Source organism: Quercus suber, unplaced genomic scaffold, assembly GCF_002906115.3.
Source record: "Quercus suber isolate HL8 unplaced genomic scaffold, Cork oak 2.0 scaffold_185, whole genome shotgun sequence".
NCBI lineage: Eukaryota > Viridiplantae > Streptophyta > Magnoliopsida > Fagales > Fagaceae > Quercus > Quercus suber.
The window spans coordinates 1,217,317-1,231,915 of record NW_027069643.1 but is presented as its reverse complement, the minus strand read 5'-3'; the positions used below and the strand labels follow the sequence as shown (position 1 = coordinate 1,231,915).

Sequence of the window (14,599 nt, the reverse complement as noted above, 5' to 3'; positions counted from 1 at the left end):
TTGCTTATTTATTTTAGTTATGATGGCAATATGAACTCAGGAGATTCGTTTTAATGGAACATGATGTAGGTATGAGATGCCAGAGAATTCAATACCAAAGGAGGCAGCTTACCAAGTCATACACGATGAGTTGCTGCTTGATTTCAAGCCGAAGTTGAACTTGGCTTCCTTCGTCACCACGTTGATGGAGCCTGAGTGTGACAAGCTGATCATGGAGTCCATCAACAAGAATTATGTTGACATGGATGAGTACCCTGTTACCACTGAGCTTCATGTATAATTCTCTCCCTCTCTCTCTCTCTCTCTCTCTCTCTCTGTATTACACAAACACACACGTGTGCTGTGTGCACATGCACTGTTGAAAGTTGGGTTGACGGAGTTTCAAGTAGGACGGCGTGAAATATTATCAACTAGGAAACTTTGAACCTGAAGTCAAAAGTCAATTTTCATCATGTTTTTTTTTTTTTAATTGTGAAATTAAAAGTTATAACTTATAAGTTTTGCCAAGCCAAATTGTTCTTTTGTTATTGTGATAGGCTTATTTTCTATATGGTTTCATTGTAGTGGTAGGCAATTGTTGTCCAAAAGGGGCACGAGAGCAGGGAGACTCATGAAAATAAAGCGATGTTACGGAAAAATTATTTCATAATTACTTAAAATTTTAAGATTTGATTGGTTTACACAATATTAGTTAACACTATTTTTATTATGTATATTGTACCACGTACGTGTTAATTCAATAATTATTTAAAAAGTTATGAATTATTATTATTATCTCTTTAAACTTCTCGAAATTCAAATAATGAAACAGTGGATGCGGGTTTTGGCATTGGGTTGAAGCTTTTTTTCTTAGTCCCTTTAAAGCAGTTGATGGGGGGTTTTAGGTTTGGGGATTGGGTTGAATCTTTCTCATAGCCTTTGGTAAAAGAATATTGAGTAGAAGAAAGAGCAAAAGAAACACCAAAGATCGATTTTTCAACTAAATGTCAAAAGTTTTTGTCAAATTGTCAACAACAGTTGTTGTAGTATGTTAGCTTTATTCTACTTCTACCTTTAGGCTTTAGTTTTATTTTACGCCATTATATTAATTTAGTTTTGGCCCATCCTTCATCCGTAGTCTATAATTTATATAAAATTGAATATGTTTTACTTTTCGTTGACCTCTTAAAATTTGGCTTCATTATATATATATATATATATATAGATAATTTTTTTAATCTATTATATATTTTATTCTATATTTAAACTCTTCCTTAAAACCTTCTTATGTAATAAATAGTCATATATAAAAAATAAAAAATAAAAAATCATAATAGTTATATAACCTTTCCCTTCCTAGGGAGTGATAGGAAATATTGTACATGATTAATAAATAGACCTAAGTGTCTACTAAAGATTGATTGCATCTTAAGCATTGGTTGATGATATTTCATATATATTTTAATGGAGATTTTATATATGGTTTGTTTGTACAGAATCGGTGCGTGAACATGATAGCACGTCTATTTCATACTCCATTAGGAGAGTCTGAGGATGCAATTGGAGTGGGAACTGTAGGATCATCCGAAGCTATAATGCTAGCAGGCCTTGCATTCAAGAGGAAATGGCAAAATAAGAGGAAGGCTGAAGGAAAACCCTGTGACAAGCCCAACATTGTCACTGGTGCCAATGTTCAGGTATATATAAATATATATATATATATTTTTTTTTTTCCATTAAACTTATAGATTGTTTTATTTATATTTTTATTTATTTATTTATTTTTAGAGAAACTCATAGAGTCATAGTAGTGTAATGGAAATTAAGTAGCAGTCAAACTGAAGCTTATTTAGTTAAAAAAACAAGTGCAAGTGCTTTGAGAGGTTCCATCTGTTGTTAGCTTTATAAAGCTTAGTTATGTTTACTTTTTTTTTTTTTGGTTGAGAAACTAGTTATATTTACTTGATCTGATTAAAAATGGAAAATAATTTTCAACAAGGGAAAAATATTTATTAAGTTAATGAGGTGTTACTTAGCAATAACGCAAGATTAAGGAAGGTTTAGTGAGTGGGAGAGGAATTAATTCCGAGCATCCAAACAAATCCTTGAAACCGCCAAATCCTTATTGGTGATTCCTCTTTTGTCTTAGAAATTCTTAAACCACCCTAATTTATATTATTGAGGGCGGTGGCGCATCTTCCCGTAACTTCATGCCTAATTCATTCCATTCCTGTGGGTGCCCAAAGACAGACCTAAAAAACTAGGACATCTCAAGAGTATGGCCCACAAAAGGTGTTTGGGACCCACTTGATGAATTTCACCTCCCCTGATTAAAGGTTGACCTGTTACACATTTACGCGGTCAATTTGAGTAATTCAATGTCTTAATTTGTTTGCACTTTTTTGAAAAAATAAAAATAAAAAATAAGGAAAGAAAAATTAATTCAACTTCCTGACTTTGTTCTTTCTTCTAAGTAATTATTAAGAAAAAGGGACATGTTTTGCAATATAATAAATGGTGAGAATATACTTTTAACCTTTTAAGGGTCTTCAGTCTTGTACTCTTGTCCAAGCAACCCGAAACCCAACTACAAACTACTATATAAACATTGTCCCTGGGTGCTCTCAAAACACAAAACCAATTACTCTGTTTCTTCTCTCTTTTGCTTTCTTCTTGTATTTTGTTGATCATCAACCATGGTGCTCTCAAAACCAGCTTCTGATTCTGATCTCACGATGCATGCAACTTCTGCCTCTCGCTATGTCCGGGATTCACTCCCTAGGTACATATATACAATCCCATCACCAATCAATTATGTTCTTCTTCTTCTTCTTCTTCTTCTTCTTCTATGTTGTTATTGTTATTTGCTTATTTATTTTAGTTATGATGGCAATATGAACTCAGGAGATTCGTTTTAATGGAACATGATGTAGGTATGAGATGCCAGAGAATTCAATACCAAAGGAGGCAGCTTACCAAGTCATACACGATGAGTTGCTGCTTGATTTCAAGCCGAAGTTGAACTTGGCTTCCTTCGTCACCACGTTGATGGAGCCTGAGTGTGACAAGCTGATCATGGAGTCCATCAACAAGAATTATGTTGACATGGATGAGTACCCTGTTACCACTGAGCTTCATGTATAATTCTCTCCCTCTCTCTCTCTCTCTCTCTCTCTCTCTGTATTACACAAACACACACGTGTGCTGTGTGCACATGCACTGTTGAAAGTTGGGTTGACGGAGTTTCAAGTAGGACGGCGTGAAATATTATCAACTAGGAAACTTTGAACCTGAAGTCAAAAAAGTCAATTTTCATCATGTTTTTTTTTTTTTTAATTGTGAAATTATAAGTTGTAACTTATAAGTTTTGCCAAGCCAAATTGTTCTTTTGTTATTGTGATAGGCTTTTTTTTCTATATGGTTTCATTGTAGTGGTAGGCAATTGTTGTCCAAAAGGGGCATGAGAGCAGGGAGACTCATGAAAATAAAGTGATGTTACGGAAAAATTATTTCATAATTACTTAAAATTTTAAGTTTTGATTGGTTTACACAATATTAGTTAACATTAACACTATTTTTATTATGTATATTGTACCACGTACGTGTTTATTCAATAATTATTTAAAAAGTTATGAATTATTATTATTATTATCTCTTTAAACTTCTCGAAATTCAAATAATGAAACAGTGGATGCGGGTTTTGGCATTGGGTTGAAGCTTTTTTTCTTAGTCCCTTTAAAGCAGTTGATGGGGGGTTTTAGGTTTGGGGATTGGGTTGAATCTTTCTCATAGCCTTTGGTAAAAGAATATTGAGTAGAAGAAAGAGCAAAAGAAACATCAAAGATCGATTTTTCAACTAAATGTCAAAAGTTTTTGTCAAATTGTCAACAACAGTTGTTGTGGTATGTTAGCTTTATTCTACTTCTACCTTTAGGCTTTAGTTTTACTTTACGCCATTATATTAATTTAGTTTTGGCCCATCCTTCATCCGTAGTCTATAATTTATATAAAATTGAATATGTTTTACTTTTCGTTGACCTCTTAAAATTTGGCTTCATTATATATATATATATATAGATAATTTTTTTAATCTATTATATATTTTATTCTATATTTAAACAATTATTATTATTATCTCTTTAAACTTCTCGAAATTCAAATAATGAAACAGTGGATGCGGGTTTTGGCATTGGGTTGAAGCTTTTTTTCTTAGTCCCTTTAAAGCAGTTGATGGGGGGTTTTAGGTTTGGGGATTGGGTTGAATCTTTCTCATAGCCTTTGGTAAAAGAATATTGAGTAGAAGAAAGAGCAAAAGAAACATCAAAGATCGATTTTTCAACTAAATGTCAAAAGTTTTTGTCAAATTGTCAACAACAGTTGTTGTGGTATGTTAGCTTTATTCTACTTCTACCTTTAGGCTTTAGTTTTACTTTACGCCATTATATTAATTTAGTTTTGGCCCATCCTTCATCCGTAGTCTATAATTTATATAAAATTGAATATGTTTTACTTTTCGTTGACCTCTTAAAATTTGGCTTCATTATATATATATATATATATATAGATAATTTTTTTAATCTATTATATATTTTATTCTATATTTAAACTCTTCCTTAAAACCTTCTTATGTAATAAATAGTCATATATAAAAAATAAAAAATAAAAAATCATAATAGTTATATAACCTTTCCCTTCCTAGGGAGTGATAGGAAATATTGTACATGATTAATAAATAGACCTAAGTGTCTACTAAAGATTGATTGCATCTTAAGCATTGGTTGATGATATTTCATATATATTTTAATGGAGATTTTATATATGGTTTGTTTGTACAGAATCGGTGCGTGAACATGATAGCACGTCTATTTCATACTCCATTAGGAGAGTCTGAGGATGCAATTGGAGTGGGAACTGTAGGATCATCCGAAGCTATAATGCTAGCAGGCCTTGCATTCAAGAGGAAATGGCAAAATAAGAGGAAGGCTGAAGGAAAACCCTGTGACAAGCCCAACATTGTCACTGGTGCCAATGTTCAGGTATATATAATGCTATATGTATCATGCCCAACATTTAGTAAACATGATAGTATTTTCTAAAAAAAAAAAAAATGCAAACATGATAGTATAATTAATTTGACAAGAATTTATGTGTAACAATAATCTAATGGTATTGGAAACTAGTAAAGTTTAGAGTTATTGACCATATCTAAAATAAATTCTTTATATTGGTTGGTTTTGGTATAGGTATGCTGGGAGAAATTTGCTCGGTACTTTGAGGTGGAGTTGAAGGAAGTGAAGGTGACGGAAGGATACTATGTAATGGACCCTGCCAAAGCTGTCGAAATGGTGGATGAAAACACCATATGTGTTGCAGCTATCTTGGGCTCTACTTACAATGGAGAATTTGAGGATGTCAAGCTCTTAAATGATCTCTTGCTAGAAAAGAACAAGCAAACTGGGTATGTACCACTTCACTCCTTAATAAGTTCAACTTTCATCATTTGTTGAAAACTAATTGATTTTGTGATTTATTTGCTTAATTTCTGGTAGATGGGATACTCCAATTCATGTTGATGCTGCAAGTGGTGGATTTATTGCACCATTCATTTATCCAGAACTCGAATGGGATTTCCGACTTCCACTAGTGAAGAGCATCAATGTTAGTGGCCATAAGTATGGGCTTGTTTATGCTGGAATTGGGTGGAATATTTGGAGAAGCAAAGATGACCTCCCTGAGGAACTCATCTTCCACATTAAGTACCTTGGAGCTGAGCAATCCACCTTTACCCTCAATTTCTCTAAAGGTGATCAGTCTGATTACTTCTTCATTTTTAATGTAGATGCCATCCTAGTTTTTAGTCATCAACAAAATATAAAATATTTCTTACTTGCTTTATATATGCAGGTTCAAGTCAAATTATTGCTCAGTATTATCAACTAATCCGCTTGGGCCAGGAGGTGAGACTAAGAAATTACAAAAGCTTAATTGATATTACTTCAACAACATCATAAATAAATTTCTCAATTACTTTTTGATTTTGCATTTAAAAATTTACATCTTAATTTAAAAACAGTACTAGGCCTATTATAATTCAATTACAATAACATAATATTGAGTATGAACTTCAAATTAACTTTATAACATATATACCTAATGCAAAAAACTTGTACATCTTTAATAGGGGTACAAGAATATCATGGAAAATTGTCACGACAATGCCATGGTGCTAAAGGAAGGCTTAGAGAAGACTGGTTGCTTTGAGATTTTGTCCAAGGCTGATGGAGTTCCAGTGGTGGCCTTTTCTCTTAAGAACAAGAAAGGCGGTCACGATGAGTTTGAGGTCTCTGAAATGTTGCGTAGGTATGGTTGGATTGTGCCTGCATATCCAATGCCAGCAGATGCTCAACATGTGATTGTGCTTCGTGTTGTGATAAGGGCAGAGTTCTCACGCACCCTTGCTGAGCGTCTTGTGCATGACATCACTACGGTTCTCCATGAGCTTGAAAAGTTGCCCCCCAAAGTTAACAGTGAAGGGAAAGAAGTTCATGTCAATGTTGAAGAGAATTGGAGCAATGGTGGTGTGTCCAAGAGAAAGAGTGACTTGGAAACACAGAGGGAAATCACTACTTATTGGAAGAACTATGTTAGCGCTCAGAAAGAAATCAAGAGGCAAAAGGTCATGGCCTCCTAAGAGTATTATGAAGATGGTAGCTAACTCTGCTTAAGTCGATTAAAAAAAGAAGAAGAAAGTCAGAACTTTTTAACACCATTTGAAAATTTTGTTTTTGTATTTTTTTTTTTCCAGGAGTTTTGCGGAGCTCTAATTAGTTTATGTGTGTTAAGGTTCTCCCCATTTTGGCTACCAAGCTCATATAATGACAATTAAAGATTGACTATTAATAAATTATTTTATTTTTCTTTTGGTAGTTATTAGTATTACTAACGCTTTGTTTGTTTCATTGGAAATTCTTTCTATAGAGATAGCTTTTCACATTTTTCAGTATTTGGTAGCACCAAAAAAAAAAAAAAAAAAAAAAGGGCCAACGGAAAACTATCTTTAATCAACGGAAAATACTAATAAAAATAAAGCTTATTTTCTATAGGTTGTTTTCCTTTTTTTTTTTTTTTTTTGGAAAACAATCTCTCTCTCTCTCTCTCTTCCTTTATAACACAATTCTCTAATTAGATTCCCCCACTGATCGGTCAATAGCTTCGATTTGTAAAGAAGAACAAATTTGTAGCGGTAATTATTTAATTCATCTCAACCAAAATCTCAATTCTTTGTTTTGAATTTCAAGCTTGATTTTCTTTTTCTCTAAGAAATTTTTAGTTTGATGGACTCCAGACAGAAGTTAAATTTTTTTTTACACATAAAAGTGCAAAAAAAGAAAAAAGAAAGAAAGAATGAATGAATGAAGTAAAAGACGAAAATTTTAAACATATTGCCTATATGGCTCTAAATTGTTTTTACATAAGACAATCTTTGCGGTAAATTAATAATGTTGTTAAATAATGAATGATAATTGTTCAGAGAATTACATTTGTTGGCAAATACATTATGCAGATACTATGCAGTGATGATATATTATGTATATACATCATGTAAATATATAATTTAGAGTAATATTGAAAACTTGTGGTTGACCATAGTAGACAATTAGTGTACCAGCATAAAGAGCAGACAATTAAAAATTATTGTTATTTGTACTTATTGAAGATATATTTCCCTATCAATTTTATATATATAAACAAATGGTTGATATATATATATATATATGTATGTATGTATGTATGTATGTATGTGCATTCGTACATTACTATCCATATATATGAGCAAAATAAATGGTAGAGATTATGAATATTTGACAACTAATTTTGATTTTATCTATTGTCAAATTTTAGTATGAAACCAGATTCATTCTTGATTTCTTTATTTATATTGATTACATTAGTTAGTTTACATAATATACATGTTTTAAATTATAAAATAAATATTATAAAAAAATTGTATACCAAACACTAGAAACATTTTCAATCTCATTTTTAAGATTGTTACCTAACGCTAAAAAATGAGATAGTTTTCTAAAAATTCTTTTTAAAAAATAAATTATTTTCCAAAAAATGTTAATAGTGAAACAAACAAAGCGTAAAGTAGTTTTGAATTATCCCAGAGTGAATTTTTTTTTTTTTGGTAGAAAGGAACTTCATTATCCCAGAGTGAATTAGTGATTGGCTTTTTTGACGTTCTTTATTTTATTATAGAATGTTTTTGGAACTTCAATAATAGAATCATAGAATACAACCAAATCAAAGCTTCAAAACAAAAGCCCCATTGGTAGGTGAATTAGGATGCACTCTGTGGGTGCCCTTTTGCCATGATAGGCCAAGGCCCGTTCTGCTATGTTCAGGTCCGTTGAATCGTGGGTCAAGAATTGGGGCTGGCCTAATTCCTTAGCAAGACCATGCTACATGAGAGTTTGTGTGCAAGCCTAGCACTCCACGAAACACGTAAGGCAAAGCGTTGGGCTGTGGTCAGGTAGGCTAGCTACAGCAAAAGAATTTTGGAGCATAACTGACCTTTTTGCGCAGATTTTGTCGATAACAATGGTACGGACAAAGTAAATCAAATTTAATTAAAAAAAAAAAATAGGGTATATTGATAATATGGTTATGTGAAGTAGAATAAGTGACTTTTTAAGGGAATACAAGCGGCAGGAATTGGTGTAATAGTTAGAGACTCGGCAGGCAGGGTCATTGGTTTTATTGTTGTTTGGGAGGGAGAGAGAGAGAGAGAGAGGATGGGGCTGGCTAAAGCAAAGAAACAATATATGAAAAAAATGTTTTGCATAAGCTACAGTGCTTGTGCGGTTCATGATTTGATGTATATGATTTTTAGGCCCATTGGCTATATTTTGTGGTTTATGCTATTTCCAACCTAGTGTAACATTTTTGGAGGTATGAAAAACTACTATCTTAAAGCTATGGCAAAAATGCAAAAAAGTGGGTCAATTTTTAACTGACCCTTATCTTACCAATTTTGTTTTGTGACTCTTGGGATTTAAGAATTGTCAAACTTGACCCATTTTTCTTAACTCCATTAACTATAAATTATAATTGACATAAAATGGTCAAGTGGTCTGAACGGGACCATTTTACTACCCCCCACCCCCCCCAAAAAAAAAAAATTCTAAAAATAATATATACACAAACCATAATGTAGTTTGCAATTGACCTGAGCCCCATGTTATGTTTTTTTTTTATTTTTTTTTTTATTTTAATTTTTCATTTTACTATAAAGTTATTTTGATCACCTTTTTTTCGTTAAATTTCTAACGTGGATTTTTTTGTTTTTTTTTTGATAAACCATAATGTAGATTTTAAGTAGCTCAACTAGTAAAGTTTTTTATTGTTAAATAAATAATCTGAAGTTTAACCTCCCAGTCGATATCTTGGACTGATGATAAAAAGTAAAAAAAAAAGTAAATGACATAAGTTGAAACTCTATAAAAAACAAATTATTTAAATAAAAATAAGTAGTAGTCAAATGGAAACTTATTCAATTAAAAATAAATAAAAGTGCTGTAATGCTTTGATTTAGAGAGATGCTCCATCTTTTTTTTATAGAGAGTTTCAACCTATGGTGTGTCCACTTATAATGTAGTTCATTATCATTAAACCAAGACACTAATTAATTTTTGGTGTAGTTGAGAATTGAACCTTAGATCTTTTATTCAATCATTGTTGACGCTGATTTTTCGGAGAATAAAAAAGTAGAGCTGATGGCCATGGTAATGTGGACTCTTTGGTATCGCAGGAATCAAATTAGAACGAGGCAGATGGATTTCCCCACTTCTTAGGTACTTCCTCAAGCTTCACAAGCTCTGTCTAACTTCAAATAGTACAATATCTTGCTTCCATCACAGCAGGGTGTCAGTGGGCAGTCACGGGCTCGGTCTTATTGGTCTCCACCTCCCACGGATTGTTTCAAAGTGAATTTTGATGGGGCCACATTTCTTGAGCTGGGCAAGGCAGGGCTTGGTGTTGTAATCCGAAACTGGGAAGGGAGTGTTATGGCTTCTCTTTCAGAACAAGCTCCACTCCCTTTCTCCCTTGATATTGTTGAAGCTATGGCTGCTGCTAGCTAGGGCAATTGCTCATGAGCTTGGCATTAGACCTTTCATCCTTGAAGGTGATTCGGAAGTGGTGATCAAAACCTTCATGGCTGCAAAAGACTCTCTTTCCTCATTCGGTCACATCATTTCTTTGGCTAAGTCCACCTTAGTTATCAACGAGTATATTTCTTTTTCTCATACTTATAGGGATGGTAATAAGATTGCTTATAACCTAGCTAGACATGCTACACATGTCAGAGGTTTGTTTGTATGGATGGAGGATATTCTTCCCCACCTTTATTCTGTTCTTTTCGCCGACTCTGGCTAATAATATTAGATGTCTTCTTTCTCAAAAAAAAAAAAAAAATCAATGTTGACGCTGATTAAAAGTGGATATTTATTTAATTAACGAGGGTTTAGCAATAAATTAAAATTCAGTAAATTCCTTGCACCCAAAAAAATCCTTGATGCTTGCTCGATACCCTTCCCCTTATTACATATTCGTCTTGTCCAAGAAATACTTGAAACCTTATTATTATTATTAACGGCAGTGTCCCTTCTTTCCGTAATTGCATTCTCGTTCTTTCCTGTGGGTGCCCAAAGACAGACCTAAATAACTATTTAAGGCAAAAACAAAACAAGAACTTCTCAAGAGTACGGTCCACAAAAGGAATTTGGGACCCACTTGCATGAATGATTGGTTGACCTCTTTTAACATATTTTCGTGGTCAATTTGTGAAATTCAATTTCTTTTGTTTACATATTTCTTTCTGAATTTGTTTTCTCTTCTAAGTAATTAAAAAAGGACATGTTTTGCAATGAATGGTGAGTATAAATATAAAAATATATATTTACCTTGAAGGGTCTTCACCTCTTCTCCAAGCAAAACCGAAACCCTACAAATTTTGCCACTATAAATACAAATTGTCCGAACAAAGTACCAACTTTCTTCTCTCTCGTTTTTGTCTTGCGTTTGTGCATCATCAACCATGGTGCTCTCAAGGCCAGCTTCTGAGTCTGATCTCTTAGTGCTTTCAACCTCTGCCTCTCGCTATGTCCGGGATTCACTCCCTAGGTATATAACTATTTATATTCAATACCATCATCATATTCTTCTTTATTGTTGTTGTAGTTTGTTTGTTTTATTTAGTTATGATAATCTTTCATGGGCACTATGAACTAAAAAAAAAAAACCAAATTGTATGAATGGAATGTATGTACAGGTATAAGATGCCAGAGAGCTCGATACCGAAGGAGGCTGCTTACCAAATCATACACGATGAGTTGCTGCTTGATTGTAAGCCAAAGTTGAACTTGGCTTCCTTTGTCACCACATTGATGGAGCCCGAGTGTGACAAACTTGTCATGGAGTCCATCAACAAGAATTATGTCGACATGGATGAGTACCCTGTTACCACTGAGCTATAAATCTCTATAAATCTCTCTCTCTCTCTCTCTCTCTCTCTCTCATAGGCATACACACACGACGGTTTCTCCTAAGTTAGCGTGACTATTATCAAGTAGGAAAAAAAAAAAAAGAGTACTCAGTCTTCTCTCTTCAACACCTGAAGTCAAAAGTCAATATCCCAAAACTTTAGTACAAAGTTGTATTAGTTTTACTAAGTCAAAGATTGTGCTTTCTTTTCTTATTATGTTAGGTTAATTTTCTATATGGTTTAATTTCTTTTTAGTGTTCTCAGCAAAAAAATTTCTTTTTAGTGTTTTCCTGTCATGTGAAGTGTTGTCCAAAAGGCGTACGGCTTGTTTAGGACAACTTATTTTTATAATTATTTAATATTTTAAATTTTGATTGGTTTATATAAATTTACAGTTAACACTATTTTTTACTATGTGCAAATAATTGCCACTAGTTTACTCAAATTGGTGATATGGTGTGTATAAATTTAACATAATATGATTTATTTTATTTTATTTTATTTTTAAAATATGCATTTTGATAATTATGGTAATAATTAATAGGTATTTATTGTGATTGTATTTTTAAATGGAACCATATATTCTTGCATTAAAGAAATAAAATATAATCTTCCAATATACTAATGAAGAATTTAAATAGAGAAATTCAATTTTAAAAAATATATATTAAAATAATGACATATAAAATTAAAAACTAATGTGGCACAAACCATTGGGTTAGCAATTTCTCTTAGTGCCTCTAAAGTCTAAACTTTTTGAATTTAAGAAATAAAAGCAGTGGACCGGGGTTTCAGGTTAATTTAGGGATTGGGTTGAAGGCTTGAAGCTTTCTCACGGTCCTGGTAAAAGAATGTTGAGTAGAAGAAGAAGAAGAAGAAGAAAGAAAAGGAAAAACAAAAGGTGGAATTTTGAACGGAAAGTCAAAAGTTGTCTTCAAATTCTCAACAATAAATAGTTCTCCTCAAAGGTGTATTTATAGATTTTTAAAAAATTTTAAAAAATTATTTTTCAATTTCAATTTGTGTTTTGAAAATTTAAAATTAAATGTCTTTTGTTACCGAGACCATCCATGACAATGATTGTATATATGATTTTTATTTTAATGGAGATTGTATATATGATTTGTTTGTACAGAATCGGTGCGTGAACATGATAGCACGTTTATTTCATACTCCATTAGGAGAGTCTGAGGATGCAATTGGAGTGGGCACTGTAGGATCATCCGAAGCTATAATGCTAGCTGGCCTTGCATTCAAGAGGAAATGGCAAAATAAGAGGAAGGCTGAAGGAAAACCCTATGACAAGCCCAACATTGTCACTGGTGCCAATGTTCAGGTGTATATAATGCTATATGTATCATGCCCAACATTTAATAATATAATTAATTTGACAAGAATTTAGGTGTAAAAATAAATCTAATAGAATTGATTATATATATATATATATATATATAATAAATTCTTTATTTGGATTGGTTTTGGTAGGTATGCTGGGAGAAATTTGCTAGGTACTTTGAGGTGGAGCTGAAGGAAGTGAATGTGAGGGAAGGATACTATGTAATGGACCCTGTCAAAGCTGTTGAAATGGTGGATGAAAACACCATTTGTGTTGCTGCTATCTTGGGCTCTACTTACAATGGAGAATTTGAAGATGTCAAGCTCTTAAATGATCTCTTACTAGAAAAGAACAAGCAAACGGGGTATATACCACTCAACTCCTTAATTAGTTCAACATTTCGTCATTGGTTGAAATCTAATAAGCTAATTGACTTTGTGATTTATTTGCTTAATTTTTGATAGATGGGATACTCCAATTCATGTTGATGCGGCTAGTGGTGGATTTATTGCACCATTCATTTATCCAGAACTCGAATGGGATTTCCGACTTCCACTAGTGAAGAGCATCAATGTTAGTGGCCATAAGTATGGGCTTGTTTATGCTGGAATTGGGTGGAATATTTGGAGAAGCAAAGATGACCTCCCTGAAGAACTCATCTTCCACATCAAGTACCTTGGAGCTGAGCAATCCACCTTTACCCTCAATTTCTCTAAAGGTGACCAGTCTGATTACTTCTTTTTATTTTTAATGCAGATGCCATCCTAGTTTTTATTCATCAACAAAATATAAAATATTTCTTGCTTTATATATGCAGGTTCAAGTCAAATTATTGCCCAGTATTATCAACTAATCCGCTTAGGCGAGGAGGTGAGCCTAATAAATTACAATAACTATGTAGATGAACTTCAAATTAAATTTATAGCCTTCCTAATGCAAAAAAACTTGTACATATTTAATAGGGGTACAAGAATATCATGGAAAATTGCCACGAAAATGCAATGGTGCTAAAGGAAGGATTAGAGAAGACTGGACGCTTTGAGATTTTGTCCAAGGATGATGGAGTTCCAGTGGTGGCATTTTCTCTCAAGAACAAGAAAGGCGGTCACGATGAGTTTGTGGTGTCCGAAATGTTACGAAGGTTTGGTTGGATTGTGCCTGCATATCCCATGCCCGCAGGTGCTCAGCATGTGATTGTGCTCCGTGTTGTGATTAGAGCCGAGTTCTCACGCACCCTTGCTGAGCGTCTTGTGCATGACATCACTACGGTTCTCCATGAGCTTGACAAATTGCCCCCAAAAGTTACTAGTGAAGTTGAAGAGAATGGAAACAATGGTGGTGTGTCCAAGAGAAAGAGTGACTTGGAAACACAAAGAGAAGTCACTACTCTTTGGAAGAACTACGTTATTGCTCAGAAAGAAATCAAGAGGCAAAAGGTCATGGCCTCCTAAGAGTACTACTACCTACTACCAAGATGGTATAGCTAAATGTGCTTAAGTCGATTAAAAAAAAAAAAAAAGAAGCCAGTAGAACTTTTTAAAATCATTAGAAGTTTTTCGTTTTATTTATTTATTTTTTCAATAGCTTTATGGAGGTCTAATTAGTTTATTTAGGATGGTCCTGGCAGAGCATTAATAATTTAATTTATTTTTCTTTTGGTAATTACTAAATTGAATAAAGGTGGATTAGTGATGATTCGCTTTTTTCTTGTTCTATTATTATTATTTTTTCCTTTT

The 14,599-nt window shown here is 33.1% G+C and overlaps 3 protein-coding genes across 3 annotated transcripts; all 3 read left to right on the top strand.

Annotated features, from left to right (window-relative positions):
• The first annotated feature begins 54 nt into the window (after positions 1–54).
• LOC136069723 (glutamate decarboxylase 1-like) lies at positions 55–1,779 on the top strand. The gene is made up of 3 exons (XM_065778525.1): positions 55–274; positions 1,476–1,676; positions 1,768–1,779. The coding sequence occupies exons 1-3, from the start codon at positions 77–79 to the stop codon at positions 1,777–1,779; spliced, it is 411 nt and encodes a 136-aa protein (XP_065634597.1). The 5' UTR covers positions 55–76.
• A 782-nt stretch (positions 1,780–2,561) lies between these two features.
• Positions 2,562–6,905, top strand: LOC112026171 (glutamate decarboxylase). Its single transcript, XM_065778539.1, has 7 exons — positions 2,562–2,761; positions 2,913–3,117; positions 4,815–5,015; positions 5,223–5,437; positions 5,529–5,782; positions 5,884–5,936; positions 6,161–6,905. Exons 1-7 carry the CDS (start codon positions 2,676–2,678, stop codon positions 6,668–6,670), a joined length of 1,524 nt encoding a protein of 507 aa, XP_065634611.1. The 5' UTR covers positions 2,562–2,675; the 3' UTR covers positions 6,671–6,905.
• Positions 6,906–10,970: 4,065 nt separating this feature from the next.
• LOC112026173 (glutamate decarboxylase 4) lies at positions 10,971–14,314 on the top strand. The gene is made up of 7 exons (XM_065778528.1): positions 10,971–11,166; positions 11,315–11,514; positions 12,658–12,863; positions 13,013–13,227; positions 13,328–13,581; positions 13,681–13,733; positions 13,826–14,314. The coding sequence occupies exons 1-7, from the start codon at positions 11,081–11,083 to the stop codon at positions 14,312–14,314; spliced, it is 1,503 nt and encodes a 500-aa protein (XP_065634600.1). The 5' UTR covers positions 10,971–11,080.
• The last annotated feature ends 285 nt before the right edge of the window (positions 14,315–14,599 follow it).